At 46.0% G+C, this 22210-nt stretch overlaps 1 protein-coding gene across 1 annotated transcript; it reads right to left on the minus strand.

Annotated features, from left to right (window-relative positions):
- Window positions 1-111: 111 nt before the first annotated feature.
- On the minus strand, window positions 112-22016 carry LOC146064018 (cystatin-like). The gene is made up of 3 exons (XM_083177023.1): window positions 21760-22016; window positions 6860-6973; window positions 112-501 (listed from the first exon to the last, which is right to left on the minus strand). Exons 1-3 carry the CDS (start codon window positions 21964-21966, stop codon window positions 424-426), a joined length of 399 nt encoding a protein of 132 aa, XP_083033149.1. The 5' UTR covers window positions 21967-22016; the 3' UTR covers window positions 112-423.
- Between the last annotated feature and the right edge of the window lie 194 nt (window positions 22017-22210).

Here is a 22210-nt window from a genome sequence, read left to right on the forward strand (position 1 = left end):
GGTGTCAGAAACAATAAAAATTGCATTAAGGACTTTTAAAATTATGAAGATAGCCATAGACAAGCTTAAAGTACACATCTGTCTAAAAGAACCGAAAAGCCACAACATATGTATGAAATGAAAAGATCTATAATGAGATTTATTTAGTCCTCATGCTATAGCTGAATACAGTCCAACTTTCTGTGCTGTAAGTGTCATCACAACAAATGCATCACAGTCCAATGAAGAAACACACTACAGAAGATTTTTTTTCTTTATAAATGAAATATACTGAATGTATTTTATACATTTGATTATTTTGTAAAATGATCTATTAAGTAGATTGTCAATATTAAAAACTAGAAGCACATAGCAGTGTATAATTGCTAGGTTGTAAAAAAATGATTAGAATTCTGAAGACCTTTAATATGCCAAGTAGCAAAGTTATTCACATTCCATTTTCTTCAGGTCAATTTGGTTATTCCAAGGAATAGTGAGGATTACGAAGGTGCAAACTGTGCTCTAAAAGACAAAAAAATGGTTAGCATTTAAATTTTTCATGGAACAGTTATTTTATTATGTATACATTAGTAAAACGTATGGCCTGATGCAGTCTGCTGTAATCGCACCTGTGCTGCATGCATGGAACGGTGTGTATGCATCTCTGTGTCTTTACAACTCCCATCAAAAGGGGGTTTTTGTAAGAATTTACCATTCTAATCCCTTTCTCTGAGTCCATCCTGTGACACAGCTCAACCTTGGATGTAGGAGGGTCCGCAGGAGACAGGCACCTATGCTAACTTCTTTGAGAGGCAGGCTCCTCCCTTCTGCATCCAAGCATTCCTTAGTTCAAGTCCCAGAGCACACTACTACTACACAAAAACAACAACAACAACAACAACAACAACAACAACAACAACACATTAATATGCATCAACGATAACCATATAACATGATAAATGAACACGAAATGGTATAAACTTACTGAGCGTAAGGGAAGGATCGCTGTGTCACCAGGATGGACTCAGAGAAAGGGATTCAAATGGTAAGTTCTTACTAAAACCCCCTTTTCTCTTTCATCCATCCTGGTGACACAGCTCAACCATGGGACATTCAAAAGCCAGTCATTTGGGAGGGTATGCTCAGGTCTGCAGTTCTCAGCACTGCTTGCTTAAATGAAGCGTCCTCTGACGCGAACTCATGAAACCAGTAGAATTTGGTGAAGGTGTGAACAGAGGACCAGGTGGCAGCGCTGCATAACTTCTCTGCTGTAGCCCTGTGACGCACAGCCCAAGAGGAAGCAACTGACCTAGCAGTATGGGCATTAATCCTGGTCGGAACTGGACTGCCAACTTTTGTCGGTGGATACTCTCTATAGGATGAAGAACACAATAGATTAGTCCAGTGAGTGCCCGGAATTGGGAATCCTTTCTCTCTTTTGTTTGATTTGTACTAGTAACAATTATTCCTGGGAGAACCTCCAAAATTCAACAACTGACACATCTGGAATCGACTAATATGATATCCAAGAGATAACAAATGTCTGTGGGGACACTTCCAACCCTTCCACTGTCAACTTTTGTTTAAGCAAAGGCAATAACCGACCTCAACCAACCAGCAATGGTCTGCTTAGAAGCTGGCCACCCTCTCTTATGTACGTCATACAGTACCAGTAACAAGTCAGTTTTACAAAACTCCTTCACTGTCCACATAAACGCACAGCACGCGTACCACATCCAATTTTGGTGAAGAATGGATGGAAGAAATGGATGGAAGACGCCATGACGCTATTGACAACCTCAGAATGTCCGAATACCAGGACCTCCTGGGCCAATCAGTGCCAACAGAATGATCCTCGACCCCTGAGTCCTCACTCTCTTGAGGACCCGAGCGATCATGAGAAAAGGAGGAAAGACATATGCCAGGCTGAAACTCGACGGGACCTTCTTGGCTTTTACTGCCCACGCTATTGGATCCCTGGTTCTTGAACAGAACTTGGTCACCTGACAATTGTGTCTGGACACCATCAAATCCACCTCTGGGAGCCCCCAGAGACACAATGTCTTGAAACACCTCCGGGTTCAACGCCCATTCCCCTTTCAGCAAGTCCGATCTGCTGACAAAGTCCGCTTTTACATTCCGAATCCCTGGAAAGAATTCAGCCAACAGGGCCGGAATATGTGGTCCACCCACTGAAAATTTGAGACACTTCTCGGATCGCCATCTTGCTGCAAGTGCCCCCCTGTTGATTGAGATATGCCACAGCTGCGGCATTGTCCGACTGGATTCTTATGGGAGACCCCATCAGTAACTCCTCCGCCTGCTGAAGCGTCCTCCACACTGCTTGAAGCTCCAATGTATTTATTTGTAAAGATGATTCAGTGCTGGACCACAGCCCCTATAACCTGTAGAGCCACTGCTCCCCATCCCTTGAGGCTGGTATCGTTTGTGACCACCAACCAGTCGCACGACTGAAGGGAACGACCTAACTGAAGTGTTTCCAGATCCATCCACCAAATCAAAGAATCCCTTGTCTCCTGAATCAGGACAAGGGTTTCCTGCTTCATGGATTTTGAATTCCCTGACCAACTGGCGAGAATGTTCCATTGAATTGGCCTCGAATGAAACCTTGCATACTGTAGGGTCTCAAATGTTGCCACCATCTTGCCCAACACCTTCAAAACACATCCAGACCGAAGGTTTGAGTGATTGAAAGATGGAAAGGACCAATAGACGAATATCTCTGGCCTTCAATTCTGGAAGAAACACTCGATGCAGGTGTGTGTTCAGAACCACTCCTAAAAACTGCAGTCTCTGGGTGGGGTTCAATTGGGATATTTAATATCCACCTGTGGTTTTGAAAGAATTGTGTCGCCACTGTCAGGTGCTCCTGCAACTTCTCAGCCGACTTTGTCTTGAACAATAGGTCATCCAGGTATGGAATGATAACAATTCCCTTTAACCTCAGAGCCACTGCCATAACAGCCATCACCTTTGTGAAGACCCTTGGGTGCAGTAGCCAGCCCGAAAGGGAAAGCATGAAATTGTAGGTGTTGAGTGTCTATGGCGAAACGCAGCATAGACTGATGTTCTACGCAAATAGGCACGTGCAGATATGCATCCTGAATATCCACAGATGCCAAAAAATCCCCTGGTTCCATGCTTAAAAGCACCAACTTTAGGGACTCTATCCTGAAGTGATCCACCCACAGATAAATATTTAAAGATTTTAGATTTAGAATAGGCCTGAAAGACCCGCCTGGTTTGGGTACCAGGAACAGAAACCCTTCTTCATTTCCCCTGGTGGAACAGGGACCACAACTCCCTTCTTGAGAAGAGAAGCCGCCTCCCCCACAAGGGCTTTCCTCATGTGAGCCTCCCGAGGTAAAGGTGTTGGAAGAAACCATCTTGGTGGGACCCCCTTGAGGTTGATCTTGTAACCCTGCGAAATTACAGACTGAACCCAAGGATCCTGAGTGGAAAAGGCCCAAGTGTCCCAAAACTGCAGGAGGCGACCCCCCACTCTGATCCCAGAACAGGGAGTCTCCCGTCATGCCGAGGACTTATCCTCTCCTTTGGAAGACTGCTTCTTCGCAAAGGCGCCAAAATGAGACCTGGGTGCCCTTCCCTTGCCAGAGGGAAATTTGCCCCTACAGGGCTGCCCTCTAGTGGACGCTCTCCCTGAAAGGAGGAACGAAAGGGTGAACGGAAGGATCCAGACTTAAACCATGTTTTGTTGCTGCAGTAGGAAGAAAAGGTACCCTCCCCCCATGGCCTGTTTGATCAGGGACTCAAGTTCCGAACCAAACAAAAGCTCGCCCTTGAAGGCCAGTATTTCCAGTGACTTTTTGGACTCACTGTCAGCCTCCCATGCTTTGAGTCAAAGAGCTCTCCTAGCTGTTACAGATATGGCCGACACCTTTGACGCCATCTTAACGCCCTCTTCACTGGCTTCACAGATATATTCAGCCGCACACTTTAACTTTTCCACTAAGGAAAAAGCTTCTGAATCGGGTTGCAGCTGAGCACACAAGGTATGAGCCCATACAATCATGGTCTTAGAGACCCAGGCCTATGCAATTCCAAGGCGCAGGGTGAACCCTACCCCTTCAAACATAGCCTTAAGACAATCTTCAATCTTTTTATCAACAGGGTCATTGAATGCAGCACCCCTTTGAACAGGTAAAGCCGTGGTCTAAGTCCACCTTGCCACAGGTTCATCCACCAACGGAACCTTTTCCCGCAATTTCACATGCTCCTCAGGCATGGGATACAAATTGGCAAACCTTTTGGGCATAATTAGCCTTTTATCAGGCGTCTTCCACGCCTCCCCCAGAAGGTCCTTCATGCCCTCATCATAGGGAAAAGTCACCACTTCTCTGCGCGGCTTCTTAACAACACCTTGTTGTTGTACTTTATCAATATCAGCCAGATTCAAAGCCTCCTTAACTGCCAATATCAAATCGTCAATCCCAAGGGTAGAGGTCTCAATATCCTCTCTCTGGCCCCAAAACATGTCCTCTGAACATTCACCTTCTTCCTCCTCAGAGTCTAGATTAAGCTGAGGTGGTGTGGATAAGGGGTGTCAGAGAGTGGTAACCTCAGGAGTCTTAACAAATTGCTCCATAAATGCATTCATTTTATGGACACTCTGTGCAGTTTCCTGCATAGCCTGCAATAAGGCAGGATCCCCTTGTGATGGACCGAGTGAGCTCACAGAGGTTTTGTGAGGAAGGGAAAAGCCTTGAGGACCTACTGAGATTGTGCCTATTTAGAGCCTGCAGTAAGGCAGCCATGGATTTCCCCAGGGCAGCTGCCCATGCAGGTTCAGGCTGCTCAGACCTCTGCACTTGAGCCCCACTGGGAACACTTGTATGCAGGGCACAAATCCCCCTGGTCCATCTGTTCAGCAGTTAATTTGACACCACAAAACCTGCAGTCTATTAACATGGAAAACGCTCCCTCTCCCACAACAGCAGAAATACAAAATCAGGTTATTTTTAGGCTATTCAGCTAATCTTTTTAAAAAAGGTGTTACTAAACAACAAATGTTACTTTTCTTAATTACTACACAACCTGACTTTACTGTGCAGTGCAACTATCTTTGTTCATATATTTGTTTTACCTATAAGGGGGTGACACCCCTTCTTATTGTTGAAGGCAGTTTACTACAGGCGCCCTATCCAGATATTCAGGGGGAAATTTACTAAAGGAAATTTGTAAAAAAAAATAGGTGTATTTGTATCCAGAAATACAGTAATTTTTGACATTTACTATCCCGAAAATACGGCAATTCGTATTGATGTGCTATCAATACGAATTGCCGTATTTTCGGGATAGTAAATGTCAAAAATTACTGTATTTCTGGATACAAATACACCTATTTTTTTTACAAATTTCCTTTAGTAAATTTCCCCCTCAGTATCTGTTTTTAACAGCAGAAATACACCTTTCTGTCATAATATTACACTCACAGTGCAAAATGTCAGGCGTTGTTACAGAATAATATACCAGTGTACTTGTCTATCACCGGGGAAATCGATGCTCAGAAGAAACGGTCACTAAAGTCTGCAGTGAGAAATCTCCCTTTAAGCTCCCCAGTGTGGGGAAAAAGGCACCAGACCTAAGTGAAGGAAGAGACCAGTAGTTTTTTCTATCTTTCAGTGTCTCCCCTCCAAAGGGATAACTTGTAATCGCCCATCTGTGCAGGGCTCCTGTACCAGGTTTCATCTCCAAACATGGAGTTTGTCTGTAAGCCCAGTAAATGTTGGCGCCACCGAGGGGGGGGGGGTCAGTCACACATGATCCCCCTCTAAGCAGGGAGCTGGATCCAGGGCCCAGGAGACCTCTCTATAAGGAGGTCAGAGCGCTGTGCTGAGAGACCAAGCTGAATCTCTCAACACACAGAAATCTGACAGGACACGCTTCTGTCAGCCTCTGCTGCGCTGTCAGTGTAAATAAACTTCTTCTGGAAGCTTCATACTGTAATCTGCACTAACTAGGAGAATATTCATAAAAAAACAAACCCCTAGCTACTCTAAAATAAACCGGCTGCAGCCCACAGCCCATCAGCATAGCACCCACTCCAGTGGGCACCTAAAATGAACTGGGAAATGCTGGGATGCAGAAGGGAGGAGCCTGTCTCTCAAAGAAGTTCGCATAGGTGCCTGGCTCCTGCGGACCCTCCTACATCCCATGGTTGAGCTGTGTCACCAGGATGGACGAAAGAGAAATAGGTTTAGTTTCATAAAAGCCACCACTTACACTAGCTCTCTCATCTATGCACATGTCCTTTACTCAGGCCCTCATTCAGGTTGCTTGGACACCCTGCGTGTTCGCAAAGGGGAGCGATGTTGTGCAACTGCGCATAAATTTTATGTGCAGCTGCTTTGTGTGAGCCTGCACAGTGAATTGATTATTCACTGTCCTGTTTGCATGCAGCAGTGTGGATGGGTGGAGTGGAATGGGGGGGCAGTCGTTGCACCCATGGGAACGCCCAATGTTTTATGGGCATTCCCATGGAAATGTACCGGTGACGCGGGTGCCGAGGGCAGGCAGCTGACATCACCGGATGTTAAGATGACCGAAAATTGCAACTTTGCGGGTCAATCAGAAAGACCTCCTTAATGTGCGATTACCACCAGTTGTGCCCCACCACCACAAATGGGAATGTGAGTCCGCAATCGTGCCAAGTTGTGTATACTCATAGCCAGAGCATATGCTGTGTGAAAACCATGCCAGATACAATGGCAAAACTGACTAGCACTCATGTCTCCCTCAGCACTTTAGAGTCTTGTGAAAAAAAAGGCAATTTAAAAAAGTTTACGTAAATTGATATCTATTTACATTTACTAAATAAATACATTATATAGTAAAATACCTTCGCCATGGTGGGATCTGGATGAGATGGACAGTTGTTAATGTCTGTGGCTGGCTTTCTACACTCAGTTCGAGTCATTTCCAGGTTCAGAGTATATAGTATCCCAGAAACGAGCTTAATTGAAAAAAAAATAAAAAAAATTAATGAGATCTTCAAAGTCACGCATGATGATATTTTAGCAGGAAAAACCTGTGGAAACTGTTTGCAAACTAAAACATACTAAGGATACTTTTTTTTATTTTATTTTTTAGGTATTTCAAAGGATTTTCCACAAAATACTTTTATTATGTTTCTTCGTGTGGTTACAAAGTTTTGGGCCTCATATTGCATTTTAGCAGGATACAGTAAACCGGACCTGTTGTGTCTGTCCAGTGCCACAGTGATTGGGTAGTGAATAGGATTTCACATACACTCAAAATGTGTGTGTTATAGTTGTAATATAGTTGTGTAGAGGGTCACATAGAAATACATTTGCAAAATCCTTCCTGCCAAACAGATCCCGTTGGACGGGACGTATTAAAACTAAATGTGTGGCCCAAGCCTACGTCATGATCTTGAACAGTGGTTCTCAATTTTCCTCCTGAGTGCACAATTGCACCTATTTGTGTTACGTGTACCCCAAAACTTAGCAAAGAAACACATTGATAATATAATTGTTATTAGTTACCCCTACATATAAAACAAAACACAAAAAAAACCAAACATACATTGAATGAATAGTGCCTTTATATTTCTTATATTGTAATTTATGAAAAATATAAAATAGCGCAGGTGTTCGGCACTCCACTGTACACTTTCCAACGGCCCAGGTGCCTTTCCAAATCTTTGCAGATAAATAGAAGCCTTTGTACCACTGGTACTGGGACGGCACTCACGGGACTTCTCAATGCTCACAATGAACTGTAGACCACGCCAGTTAGATAGGTACTAACGTTTCAAAATGTTTATTTCGTTATCAAAGACAAGGTTACAATGCACAAACACTTACCTATATAAACCAGAGGACACCCGTGTAAGCGCGTCCTATGTCCCCCGGCGTGATCCACAGCGGCGTGGCAGCTGTGATGGATCAATTGCTGGATCAATTGTGGAAGTAAATTTGATAAAGGAATCTCCACTGTTGGCTAGTTGAAGACAGGCTTTGAGTGCATCCAAGGTTCCTGTCCAAATTAGCAGGATGTCGTCGATATATCTTGTGTAAAAACCAATCGACTGCAAAGCTACTGGTTGAGACAAAATCAATTTCTCCTCCATTGCAAACTTGAATGCATTTGCCCATTGCGCAGCCCCAGCGTTGCAAATAGGCTCCATTGAAGTAAAAATAGTTACGTGTCAACGTAAGTTCTAGTAATTGCAAATAGAACTCAATTGATGGACCCTAGGGTCCATCAATTGAGTTACACAAGATATACCGACGACATCCTGCTAATTTGGACAGGGAACCTTGGATGCACTCGAAGCCTGTCTTCAACTAGCCAACAGTGGAGATTTCTTTATCAAATTTACTTCCACAATTGATCCAGTTACAATAAGCTATTTGGACGTACAAATGACTCGTTGTGGGAGCACAATTGGTACTTTGTGTATCATGAAATAACCGACAGGAATACCCAGCTGGATGCAAGTAGTCATCACCCTGTTGCATCCAAACGAGGTCTCCCATTCTCGCAGCTGTTAAGAGTGAGACGCATCTGCAGCAATGAGGAGACCACACATGTACAAATGGACCAAATGGTCTCTAAATTTGAGCAGAGGGGTTATGATTTCAATGTCCTGGCCCAAGCCAAGGCAAAGGCGATCCCAAGAGAGAATACCCTGAAGAGTACCCCTAAGAAGACTTTGAAAGAGACCCTGCCGTTTATCAACACTCTACATCTAGTCCCTCTTCTATGAGTGCCTTGAAAAGATTTTGGCCGATGGTAAATAAAGATCCAGATTTACTTGCTTTGAAGAATATGAAAGTGATGCCCTGCTACAAAAGGGGCAGAAATATACGTGACCATGTTGTTAAAACAGATGTCACTAATCTGGGCAAGACAGTCAATAGACATTTTTTAATCGAGGAAACCAGGCAACTATAGGTGCACAGGCTGTGTCACCAGCAGGTACCTGGAACCGGGACACTTTTTGTGTATCCTCATTCTGGACAGCGTTACAAAATCAAACATGTGTTTACATGTTCAAGTCTGTATATCATATATATCATCAAATGCCCATGTGGGGAAGACGACCAGAACATTCAAAGAACGTATGGCAGCCCATAGGTCGTCCATTAAGGCATCAAGGCATCATTAGAAGGGGCTGCTTCAGACCAACCAGTCCTTCGACATTTTCGGGACTGCAAAAATCCTCTCCCTACACTCAAGTATAAAAATGATCAACCAAGCTACATCAAGTATACATGGTGGAGACAGAGTGAATGAATATCTTTCATTAAGTTGCTTGCTCTGATCATAATTTTCTTTATCCCACCATACCTCTTTTGTTGTGCTCTTGTTCCTAATCTCTTGGTTGCAGGATATTCTACTTTATCTACCTGCTCTACATAATCTATCCTTGTTCCTTGCATCTCTTATTGAATTTAGTTGTTGAGTATCCAATTGGTTTGAATATGCTTGTTATGCAATATACATACATGATCATTCTCTTGTGCCCTCTTTTCAGGCACTGTAATATGTTCTTATCACCCTGCTTCTGAGGCTGCATGCGGAGGTGTTGGTTTAAAGACGTTTATATGTATGTCTTTTCTTTTTCTTATAGCGTCGCCGCATCCCCATGGCAACGAGCGCAGACGGAGGGAGTGGGTGGTGTCGGATGACATCACAGCTGCCACGCCGCTGTGGATCACGCCGAGGGACGTAGGACGCACTTACACGGGTGTCCTCTGGTCTATAAAGGTACATTGAGAAGTCCTGTGAGTGCCGTCCCAGTACCAGTGGTACAAAGGCTTCTATTTATCTGCAAAGATTTGGAAAGGCACCTGGGCAGTTGGAAAGTGTACAGTGGAGTGCCGTACACCTGCTAAAATATAAATATATCAATCCAATGGCCCAGCACTCCACACCTAGCCGCATGCGGGTTTGAGGTTACTGGCTCCGGTGCCTCCTTAAGCATGCAGCTGTATATTTATCTTGGAGAAAGTGGCACTCGGGAGTCTGTTTTGCAGGTGAAAAAATTGCCTTTAATCCGACAATTGTTTTGAACCTCTCGGTTCATCGTCTTCCCTGACGACAAAACAATTGTTGGATTAAAAGCAATTTTTTCACCTGCAAAACAGACTCCCGAGTGCCACTTTCTCCAAGATATATAGATAGAATGAATATATACATACATACATACATACATACATACATACATACACACACACATACACACACACCCTGCCCAAAATCCATAAGGGACTTCGGCCAATCATAGCGGCACGGGAGTCCCTCGTCAGAACATATCTACCTATATAGATGCCCTCCTACAGCCATGTATCAGGGCTTCAGAGTGTCATCTTTTAGATACGACAGCATTTTTAAATGGTATCAATAGACTGCGCCCCATTCCTCAGGGCAGTCTACTGTGTAGCATCCACGTGATTAGCATATATATCATTATTCTCAACCAAGCTGGGTTGGAGGCTGTTCGTAGATTATTGTCCAACAACATCAATTATCAGGGACCTGATGTTGATTTTGTTATTTCATTATTAGAAATGGTACTTGCCCACAATTACTTTCTGTAAGATAGGACTTTCTACCTACAACGCGTTGGCTGTGCGATGGGGAGCAATTTTGCCTCATCGTACGCCAATGCGTTGATGATGGTAGTGGAACAAGAGATTTTTTTTTCAGTACCCGATGTATCACGTAGAGTTTTTTTCTATACGCGATACATCGATGACCTGTTCATGATCTGGACAGGGTCACATGATGAATTCACTAACAACATGGAGAACCATAACAAGTCCCCTAGTCCAGTGAAACTGACATATTCGGTTGATACTGAACAAGTGAACTTTTTAGATGTGACACTTACAGTTAGGGGTGGCTTGGTGGAGACATCGGTTTTCACCAAACCCACTGACCGTAATACTTTGTTACATGCTACCAGCTGCCACCCTAGTTCCACCAAGTACAGTCTGCCTTAGTCCCAATTTCTGCGCGCTAGGCGCATATGCAGTACAGATATATTGGCTGAGGAGCAGATTGATCGCATGTCCCTGAGGTTTAATGAGAGAGGTTATGATGCCTTTTTGCTGCGGGATGCTAAGGTGAAGGCCCTGTCTAAGACTAGGGAGTCCCTCCTTATGTATCGGGACAAAAAAGAAAATCGGTAACCATGGGTCAATCATTTTAGCACCAGCAGCACGGGCATCGTGTAAAAAAAAATTGTGGCCGTTGGTACACTCGTGGCAGGAGTGTGAGGGATATAGTCATGAAGAGTGACATAGGAAAATTACAACAGAGTAGTAGGGAGTTATTTTTAAGAGAAAAAACCAGGCTGTTTCAAATGTTTAATAACATGCAGGTCGCTGATCACAGGGGAGTCCTTTTGCCACCCTTTTAGTGGCAAGAAGTATGGCATTAGGCACAGAGTAACATGTACCACCAAATAGGTTGTATATATGATAACGTGCCCCTGTTCACTCAGTTACATCGGTAAAACTGAGAGCACTTTAAGGGAGCGCATGGCTGGTCACATGTGGCATTGGAGAAGGGTGTCGGTGACCAACCAGTGGCGCGGCACTTCTTAGAAGCCCGCCACACTATTCCCATGTTACTTTATATGATTATAGATCATATCCCTGAGTCTATCCATAGAGGTAACAGGTCCAAAAAACTACTACAATGTGAGGCGCAATGGATTCAGCATCTAGGCACTCTTGCCCCTAGAGGCCTTAACAAATTCAGAGGCCTGCTTTGTTTTCTATAATTTAAGTATGGTCCATCCTGAGTCCTATCAACTATTGTTGTACACTCTTGTATAAGGTCACTTTTTATAGTGGACACTGTAATTAAATGACCCAGTAACCTGCACTGCTTTAAATTATTATCGTTATATGTTTTATGCATTATGCTGCTATACTGACACTGTTCATATTCATGTTTATTGTATTAATGTGTAGTTTAAACTTTGTGGGGTATTAGTAAGTTTGGCCGTATTAATCACTGCTGTTTATGTATCTGTGTCAGCTCGATTCCAGACTAGATCCGGGCATGTTTATGTGCACAGTTGCCATGGTTATCTGAGACTGCATGGTTTGACCAATGGCTGTGTTGACGCGGAGTACGCTGGCACAGTGAACTACTATTGGTCTCCGGGCTGTTCTCCTGTAGATGCCAGGCAATGTGCTTTGTTGGGCACTATGGGAACGTGGGTGGTTCCTGGCGTCCTGATGCGGCCCCGTCGCTGGAGTGATGATGCGCTGGTGGTGCACATCATGCATAGGCGTGGGGACCCGCTCAGTGGCGCCAGACTTCAGTTTGCAATTTAAACCATGCTGGGTATTTAATATTCAAACCTTCTTGGGTGAATGGAACATGAAATCACTCAACGTCGCGTTTCTGTCCTCACAGGGACCGTCTTTGGGAGCATCAGTCCATACAGAATACTTGCACAAAACCCACAGCAAAACTAATGCAGCAGTACCTACAGGTATGGTTTCCTGCTTTTTTGGATAAAAAGGGTGTCTCAGTCGCGTTTTTGTCAGCTACATCAGTGTGTACTAATATGTCTCTAATACAGGCATTCCCAACCACGGTCCTCAAGGCACACCAACAGTGCAGGTTTTGTAGATATCCAGGCTTGAGCACAGGTGACTTAATTAGTACCTGAGTGATTCTGATGAAACCATCTGTGCTGAAGCCTGGATATCACTAAAACCTGCACTGTTGGTGTGCCTTGAGGACCGTGGTTGGGAATGCCTGCTCTAATATTTCTGCCACGACTGTAGCAGGGTAGAAGAGATTTGTTTGCAAGCCCACTGAGATTACGATCTGCCTGGATCACGGGCCATGCCCTCTTACCAGTGCTGATCAAGGGTTTACTGGCAGTAGAGACGGTGTTAATCCATATCAGGGATTGGGAAGCTTTATTGGTTTTAGTGCTGGTAGGAACGGCTTCTAATGCCACCAGCGCTTTTGGTTTAGCTTCGCGGAGCAATGTGCTGTGGTAGCCTTTTTGCAGAAATTTGTTAGTCATGAGATCCAATTGTCTGGATATGTTTTGCTCATCACTGCAAAATCCTAGCCACCCCGAGGAATTGCGAGTAAGGAAGTCCCCTTATCAGTGACTGTGGGTGATGGCTGGAGGCATGCAATAGATTGTTAACAGTCCATGGGTTTGGTGTAAATGGACGTTGCTAGTTTATTGGATTTATTGGTTATTTTGACATCCAGGAAATGGATCTCTTTCTCCGGTATGTCAAAAATGAATTTAATATTGGCATCTTTTGTGTTGGCCAACTCCATCATCTGTGTGAAACTTTCCTTAGAACCCCTCCAAAGCAAAAGCACGTCATCTATGTAGCACACAAAGAAGATAATTTTCTGTCTAATGTCTTGGTCTGAAAAAAACTATTTTTTTTTCGACATGGAACATAAAGCTATTTGCATACACTGGTGCTGAGCTAGAACCCATCGAATATCCCTGTTTTTGCAAGTAATACTCATTATTGAACAAAAATTAATTGTTCTATAAGGTTCTTGGTACAAACTGCTAGATTCAATAAGATCTCTAACCGCTTGCAGAGTGGGGGATGCTGGTATAGACTTATTACATCCGCTGTGCACAGCCAAGTTTCCTCTGGCAGAGGTCCCAGCTGCTTCAACATCTCCAGCAAGGTACCTGTATCCTTAGGCTGGTTTCACACACTCCGGCTCCTGCCGGACGGTGAAATCCCGCACGGCCAGGGAGCCTTGCCGCACACACTAGTTTATCAAGGAGGGGATGGCCACAGCCCGGCAGCCGTCCCTTCCAGTGGCGGGATCCGGCTGCAGCCGTGCGGCCGGGCCGTGGCCGTCCCGTGTGAATGGACACAATAGTGTCCATTCACAACTAATGTGTGCGGCACGGCTCCCTGGCCGTGCGGGATTTCACCGTCCGGCAGGAGCCGGAGTGTGTGAAACCAGCCTGAAGGTAACTAGATTCTCCTTGCACAACCGGCTGGAGGTAATGGTCTACAAATTTGGAAACTTTGTACAACAAGGAATCACGGGCGGCTATTATTGGCCGTCCGGGAGGATTGACCCTATCCTTACGGATTTTGGGTATAAGGTTAAATAGTGGCTCTGACATAGCCTGAAGTGTTTTACTGTCTATATAACCATTAGACATACCTTTCTGGAGGGGTTCTAAGGAAAGTTTCACACAGATGGAGTTGGCCAACACAAAATATGCCAATATTAAATTCACTGTTGACATAAAGGAGAAAGAGATCCATTTCCTGGATGTCAAAATAACCAATAAATCCAATAAACTAGCAACATCTATTTACACCATACCCATGGATTGTAACAACCTATTGCACGCCTCCAGCCATCACCCACAGTCACTGATAAGGGGACTTCCTTACTCACAATTCCTCGGGGTGGCTAGGATTTGCAGTGATGAAGCAAGACTGATCCAGACAATTGGATCTCATTACTGTGGCTCGCCACACTTTCTATTCTCAACTCCACGCCGACGTGGATAGTGGGGGTATGAAAAGGTCGTAGGACGTGTACCGCCTGCGCTCGCCACGCTTCGGGTTCACGTTTATAGTGGGGGGTGGCGTGGGGGTGCATTTAACATTGTAAGCACCCATTAGGGTGCTTATACAATGTTTAATCGCATCGCATTGTATGGCATTGTATGCCATATACAATGTCATACAATTTTAAAATTGTATGTCATTGCGCGATATCGCATGCCTTTTGGTATGCGATGCGATGGGCGCCGCTAAAATACACAAGTACCCTAACAAATTTCTGCAAAAAGGCTACCAAAGCACATTGCTCCGCGAAGCTAGACAGAAAGCGCTGGTGGCGTTAGAAGCAGTTCCTACCAGCACTAAACCCAATAAAGTTTCCCAAGCCCCGATATGGGTTAACCTTCTCTACTAGCAAAGAAATAGTGAAAGAACCTGCGCTCTAAACAAAGGGTGCAGCCCTATCATAAAAGATAGTCACCAAAACTACCCAACAATAGTAGATACAAAAAAGGGTTTTGATCGGCATCTATGCATATAATGAAATTCCACCAACGCGTTTCTGCTTGATCACAAGCCTTCCTCACACCCTGAGGAAGGCTTGTGATCTAGCAGAAACGCGTTGGTGGAATTTCATTATATGCATAGATGCCGATGGACTGGACTTGCCATTATACCAACTAAGGCTGTTGTGGGAGGACTCTTGGTGGACACCCGGGATCCCACCTGGAACTTTTCCTTTGATTATCCATTAAGCGATACCAATAGCCTTGATGATAAGGCCGGACACGGTACTATGCTAATTTTATAGGTGAATTGTTGTTTTTTTGAATAAATTGTTATAGTTTTACACTATGTGCACCATTTAATTTTAACCGAGGTATACAAGCAGAGGAGAAAGGGGAATACTATCCCAAACAGAGTATTAGACAACACTACACGAAAAATCTTGTGGCCTAAGAGAAGGCTCTTTTGCGGTACGGAGAATATTTTTTGACCAGAGATATTTTATTTATGTTTATTTTTAATACTCACACTATGAAGATGGCGATGTGTTTGTTCTTCTTTTTTTGAGGTACCGCATTCCGACAGGACCGACAGATATTGAAAAGATCCATATCCCAAGTGGGAGCGCCCTATCAAAACCCTTTTTTGTATCTAACCTTCTCTACTGCCAGTAAACCCTTGGTCAGCACTGGTAAAAGGGCATGGCACGTGATCCAGGCAGATCATAATCTCAGTGGGCTTGCAAACAAATCTTTTCTACCCTGCTACAGACGTGGCAGAAATATTAGAGACATGTTAGTACATACTGATGTAGCTGACAAAAATGCGACTGAGACACACTTTTTATCGAAAAAGCAGGTAACCATAGATGTTTGGGTTGTGCGACATGTTCCCACCTAGAAACTGGTGACACGTTTGTCCACTCGCACTCAGGGAAGTCAGGCATAGGCCGGCTATGTTTTGGCCACAGCGGCTGTGTGTGATGTCCACGCAGCCGCCGCAGCCCTACCCCGAGCAGTCCGTACCACTACCAGAAAATGCTTGGTCTCCAACCCCCGGTCACTACTTAAACTTCGTCAGGATTAATGGTGTCGTCAGTGCTGAGAAATACCATCAGGGAGGTGTCTAAATTTGCTCCAAATTTATTCTGCAGTAGAACAACCCCAAACATATAGCAGGGTTCGCAAAAACGCGCTATAGCGCGTATTTTACCCTAAAACGGTCCCCGGGGACTCAGTTTTTAAAACTAAAGGGGTCCCCGAGGACGCGCTGTACTAATCCTGTCAGCCGCCGCTGCGAGCCAATCACTGTGACTGCAGCGGCCGCCGGGACCCAATCACTGAACAGTGGCCGCCGGCAGCCAATCACTGTAGGTTTTATACAGTTTGCTGCCGCTGCGCACCACGCACCCTGCATGAGAGCAGGTTACCGTTTTAAACTCTGCATCCAGTCCACTCCGCTGCTGAGAGCGGGGAGGGGGGACGACAGGATGGGATGCTGTAACAGCTGCTCTCAGCAGAGTAGATGAGCGCGCTGTCATGGTGGCGGGGGACTGGATGTGGCTAATGCAACTCAGAGCAGCGTGTCAGCTATTCCAGCCACATCCAGTCCCCCGCCGCACTGATAGCCCGCTCACCTACTCTGCTGAGCGGCATGTTTTCCAGGCCCCCCCCCCCCACTGTGACAACGAACCGATATGCGCCCCCCCTCCCCCCCAATGGCAACCAGCATAAAACGTCCCCTCCCCATGTGGCAACCAGCATAAAATGCCCCCATCCCCCCCAGCATGTGACCCCTGCAAGGAGCATGTAACCCCTAGCAACAAGCATGTAAGTAAGCAGCACTTATGTGCTATAATGTATACTGGGCATTACGGGGGTGTGTGCTTTAATGTGTACTGGGCATTACGGGGGTGTGTGCTTTAATGTGTACTGGGCATTACGGGGGTGTGTGCTATAATGTGTACTGGGCATTACGGGGGTGTGTGCTTTAATGTGTACTGGGCATTACGGGGGTGTGTGCTTTAATGTGTACTGGGCATTACGGGGGTGTGTGCTTTAATGTGTACTGGGCATTACGGGGGTGTGTGCTTTAATGTGTACTGGGCATTACGGGGGTGTGTGCTTTAATGTGTACTGGGCATTACGGGGGTGTGTGCTTTAATGTGTACTGGGCATTACGGGGGTGTGTGCTTTAATGTGTACTGGGCATTACGGGGGTGTGTGCTTTAATGTGTACTGGGCATTACGGGGGTGTGTGCTTTAATGTGTACTGGGCATTACGGGGGTGTGTGCTTTAATGTGTACTGGGCATTACGGGGGTGTGTGCTTTAATGTGTACTGGGCATTACGGGGGTGTGTGCTTTAATGTGTACTGGGCATTACGGGGGTGTGTGCTTTAATGTGTACTGGGCATTACGGGGGTGTGTGCTTTAATGTGTACTGGGCATTACGGGGGTGTGTGCTTTAGTGTGTACTGGGCATTACGGGGGTGTGTGCTTTAATGTGTACTGGGCATTACGGGGGTGTGTGCTTTAGTGTGTACTGGGCATTACGGGGGTGTGTGCTTTAGTGTGTACTGGGCATTACGGGGGTGTGTGCTTTAGTGTGTACTGGGCATTACGGGGGTGTGTGCTTTAGTGTGTACTGGGCATTACGGGGGTGTGTGCTTTAGTGTGTACTGGGCATTACGGGGGTGTGTGCTTTAGTGTGTACTGGGCATTACGGGGGTGTGTGCTTTAGTGTGTACTGGGCATTACGGGGGTGTGTGCTTTAATGTGTACTGGGCATTACGGGGGTGTGTGCTTTAATGTGTACTGGGCATTACGGGGGTGAGAAGTCTTCTGTGCTGAGGAGGGGGGGGATGGGGTGTGGGGTGGAAGGTTGGCAGAAGATTTGCCTAGGATGCCGATATACCTAGCACAGTGGTCAGGGAACTCTGTCCTCATTACTCCACGCAGTGCATGTTTTGCAGGTAACCCAGCAGGTGCACAGGTGTACTAATTACAGACACATTTTATAAGGTCCGCAGGTGGAGTTAATTATTTCACTTGTGATTCTGTGAGGAGATCTGCAAAACATGCACTGCGTGGGGTAATGAGGACCGAGTTCCCTGACCACTGACCTAGCACCAGGTCGCGACGCTGCTTGTTACTGCACTTATGCTTCATGACAGTGATTAGTAGTAGATGCTGGGGCTGCAGAGTTGAGCTAAAGGTCTGTGGGAAGGGAATGGTCTTGTGGCATGCTGATGGTTAGGACTAGGGTTGCCAATCCCATGCTGTTTTTCAATCCTGGTATTCGGGATTGAAAAAATGTAAATCCCCGCCTCCTGACTGGGGAGAGGTAGAATGCATAGCCAGAGGCACAGCTCACCTAGGGTGGTTTAAAAGTTTGGAGCATCTGGAACACACAGGCGATGTGCAGGGAGGAGAGGGCACTTTCAAACATACCCGCTCCATTATGCCACTTCAGGATCCAGGGCCACAGTGACCTCTCACCTCCCTCATATGAGCTGAGTTCTGGCAAGACAGAGTGTTTCTGTGCCCAGATTCCAGCAGCAGTGAGTGATTCCTCCATACTAGCACAGTGCAGCACTGCCGTCACCTGCACTGTGAGTGTTCAGTGTGTGAGCCAGCATCGGGATCCCCCTGGGCATTGACTGAGGGAGGGGGTGGAGGTGACCGAGAGCTGCTGCTGCAGACATGGAGCACTTTATTCAGGCAGCACTGTGGGAGCCGCAGGGCAGTGTGTAAACCGAGCACTGCTGCTGCTCAGCAGTAAGGGATGAAATGCGCATGCGCATTTCAATCCCAAAATCCCAGGATTGGAGGGCCAAATCCCGGCCAAAAATGCCCGAAATCCCTAGTTAGGCTCGGTTCAGGGTATATGCCATGTGAGGGAGAGGAGGAGGTTTCAGTATGTGCCATGCTGGGGAGAAGGGGAGAGGAGGCTTTATTCCATTGGGACCCAGAAAAGGTAAGGTAGAACCCCTGCTTTTGTAAGTGAGGGGTCCCAGGGACCCACTATTTTTTTTAGGGTTTTCTTGATCACTCTATTTGCGCCATTATACGCGTATAACATAATGAATTTGGGTGTGAAGGTTAGTGCAAGTAAAGCCTCAAACACTATCTGATCCCCATCAACACCGATATTGGAAGCAGTTGGGAGCCAGCAGGGTGCCGGCATATGCAAGTGCATGCAAACTTACCAATGCAGGCGGGGGAGCAAGGGCAATGCTGCAGCATGGCAGTAGTTAACCAAGTCCTCCCTTGTCATTACATGCAGAATGAGGGAGGGGGTGCGCATCATCATTAACTCGCATCATTAGCGATATTCAGGCTCTTATTCTGGTTCAATCGCAAATGCAAATTTGCGATTGAACAAAACCATTTGCACTGCAGGGTGTGCAGAGAGAATTAGATTTGGGTGGGGTTTTAATCCATAGTGAGATCTACATTACAGTTTTCCCTGCACAAAAACTAAATAACTCACCCAAATCTATTTGCGCATGTTACATCTGCCCCACCTGCAGTGCACATTGTTTTGTCCATTTGAGAAGGATTTCGCCTTTGCATGCGAACCAGAATAACGGCCTCAGTGTACACACTAGAAAATATAGTAAATGATGTCGCTCAGAAAGCCCTTTCGGTACTTGTTTCCTAGCACGGTGCCACCGATTTTGATTGTATCCATCGGGTCAGAAAAATCGGGTCGATCGCATCGCATCCAACCAAATCGCATGCGATGCGATCGACCCGATTTCTACCCCTACTATCCATGTCGGCGTGGAGTTGATTTTATATAGTGTGGCGAGCGCAGCGAGCCACCGAGCCCGAAGCGTGGCGAGGGGACGCGGATACCTTCACAGGTATCCGCGTCCCCTCGCGGGCTTCACAGGTATCCGCGTCCGCTCGCCACGCTTTGGGCTTGGTGGCTCGCCACCGACGTGGATACTATGAAAAGGTCGGAGGACGCGTACCGCCACGGGTTGGCGTCAATAGTGGGGTGGCGTTAACATGGGGGGGGGGGGGGTCATTAAACATTATTTTTAACCATATTCAATGTGAAATGGGCCATATTGGAGACAAGTACCGCCCTTTCTGAGCTAGATCTTTCACTATATTCGCTAATGCAGAGGTTCTCAAACTGTGGGTCCTGACCCCAGAGTGGGCCCCGGCGTTTTCAGCATGGGGTCACGACTTCATGTTGCTGACCATCATGCTGATGACTTTTCTAATCTCAGTCATGATTCAAGAAGTCTGAAAAAAATCGGTACTTGTGTATTATCTGGGCGCCCGATATATCGCATCGCATGCCACTAGTTAATGCGATGGGATCCGATTTTGAGCCTTTCCCGGGCGGAGTGTACAATTTTAATATCGCATCGCATGCCTCAACTAGTGGCATGCGATTATACTCGATATTACATTGTACATGCACCCTGATGCCTGATTACAATGTTAAATGCACCTCCAGACCTGATTTTTCATTGTACACCCACCCTGATGGGTGATTACTATGTGAAATGCCCCCCCCCCCCCCCATTGTTAACGCCACCCCAGTATCAATGCCAACCTGAGGGTTTGCGCGTCCTCCGACCTTTTCATACCCCCACTATCCATGTTGGCGTGGAGCTGATTTTATATAGTGTGGCGAGCGCTGCGAGCCCCACGAGGGGACGCGTATTACTTCACATGTATTCCGCGTCCGCTCGCCACGCTTCAGGCTCGGTGGCTCGCCACACTATATAAAATCAACTCCACGCCGACGTGGATATGGGGGTATGAAAAGGTCGGAGGACGCGTACCGCTGCACTCGCCATGCTTCGGGTTGGCGTTGATAGTGGGGTGCCGTTAACAATGGGGGGCCATTTAACATAGTAATCACCCATCAGGGTGGGTGTACAATTAAAAATCGGGTCCAATCGTGTCGCATCGCATGCGATGCGATTTTTTAACGTGCGATGATAATACACAAGTACCGAAAAATCTATTGAATTGTCTGTTATTTTAGACTCCTCCCATCATTCTGTGCCTCCACAATGCTCCCATGTATGCGCTGTCTGCTGACTACATGTGATGTGATTACTTTCTACAGCTACTTTATGGGGTCCTGTAATTATTTTTATTATCTGATGGGGTCCCAGCGCAAAATAGTTTGAGGGCCCTGGCGCTAATGAATAGGGGGCTTAATACACTACTGCAGGGGTTCCCAAACTTTTTTGAATCACGGCACCCTAGAGCATCAAAATGTTTTCAAGGCACCCCTAGGCCAAATGTTTCTTATTGAGAAATTTAGAAAAAAAATATTAAAGTGCATTGTGTTTATAGGTCACAGTTATCTGGTGAGGGACAGGACCTGCTAATGTTTGTCCACATTTATTATGATTGGCAGCCACAAGCACTGGTTTTGCCTGGTACATTGACTATAAATAATATGAATTAATCCTGGTCCACCAACCCAAGGCACCCCTGCAAGTGTCCTGAGGCACCCCAGGGAGCCTAGGCACACAGTTTGGGAACTCCTGCACTACTGTGATTGCTCCTGCTGCGTATTTTTAGACTTTGAGGAAAAAAACAAAAACGCCGGGCGGCTAGGTGATGAGACCGGGCCAGAGCGATAGTATTACGCCCAGGACGAGGAGATGATGGGCGGCGCAGAGCTGGTGGCTTCTGCCGCTGGAGAGATAACGGTGCAGCAACCCGGCCCGCACTCACCTGTTTCTGTGTACGGCGCACTGCAGAAACCCGGCTCATATACATGTCGTTTGCGCGCTTGTTGAACTCGTATTCCGCAAACTTCAGCGCCCGTTGTACCCCGTCACTATTCACATTCGCATCTTCCTTCCCTCCCAGAAACCGCTCTGCTAGGGTAACTGTTACTAGCACCGCAAGCAGCGCCGCTATCACACAGAGCTTCGCCATGGCTGCTGAGCTGAGTTAGTGGAATAGTGGATTATACGCATTAGGAGCTAAGGGGAGGACAACAGTTATCGCAGTGTAAGCGCCATATTTCTTGTGGGCATATAATGGTTTAACAATCCATACTGTAAAGAAAATAATATTATTAGCCAGGGGAATGCAATTTGACTTGTAATTTATTCTATTAGCATACTTTACAATTAAACATTACTGATACAAATACAGTAGATGTGCCCAAAGTAAGTAT

The sequence above is a fragment of the Crinia signifera genome, chromosome 3 (genome assembly GCF_055691185.1).
Source record: "Crinia signifera chromosome 3, ASM5569118v1, whole genome shotgun sequence".
In the NCBI taxonomy this organism is placed as follows: domain Eukaryota; kingdom Metazoa; phylum Chordata; class Amphibia; order Anura; family Myobatrachidae; genus Crinia; species Crinia signifera.

Coding starts and splice junctions, on each gene's coding strand:
- LOC146064018 (XM_083177023.1), bottom strand. CDS start 21,966: ATGGCGAAGCTCTGTGTGATAGCGGCGCTGCTTGCGGTGCTAGTAACA. Junction 6,974..21,759: donor TGCGCCGTACACAGAAACAG/GTGAGTGCGGGC, acceptor TTTTCAATTAAG/CTCGTTTCTGGGATACTATA. Junction 502..6,859: donor CAGATCCCACCATGGCGAAG/GTATTTTACTAT, acceptor TTTGTCTTTTAG/AGCACAGTTTGCACCTTCGT.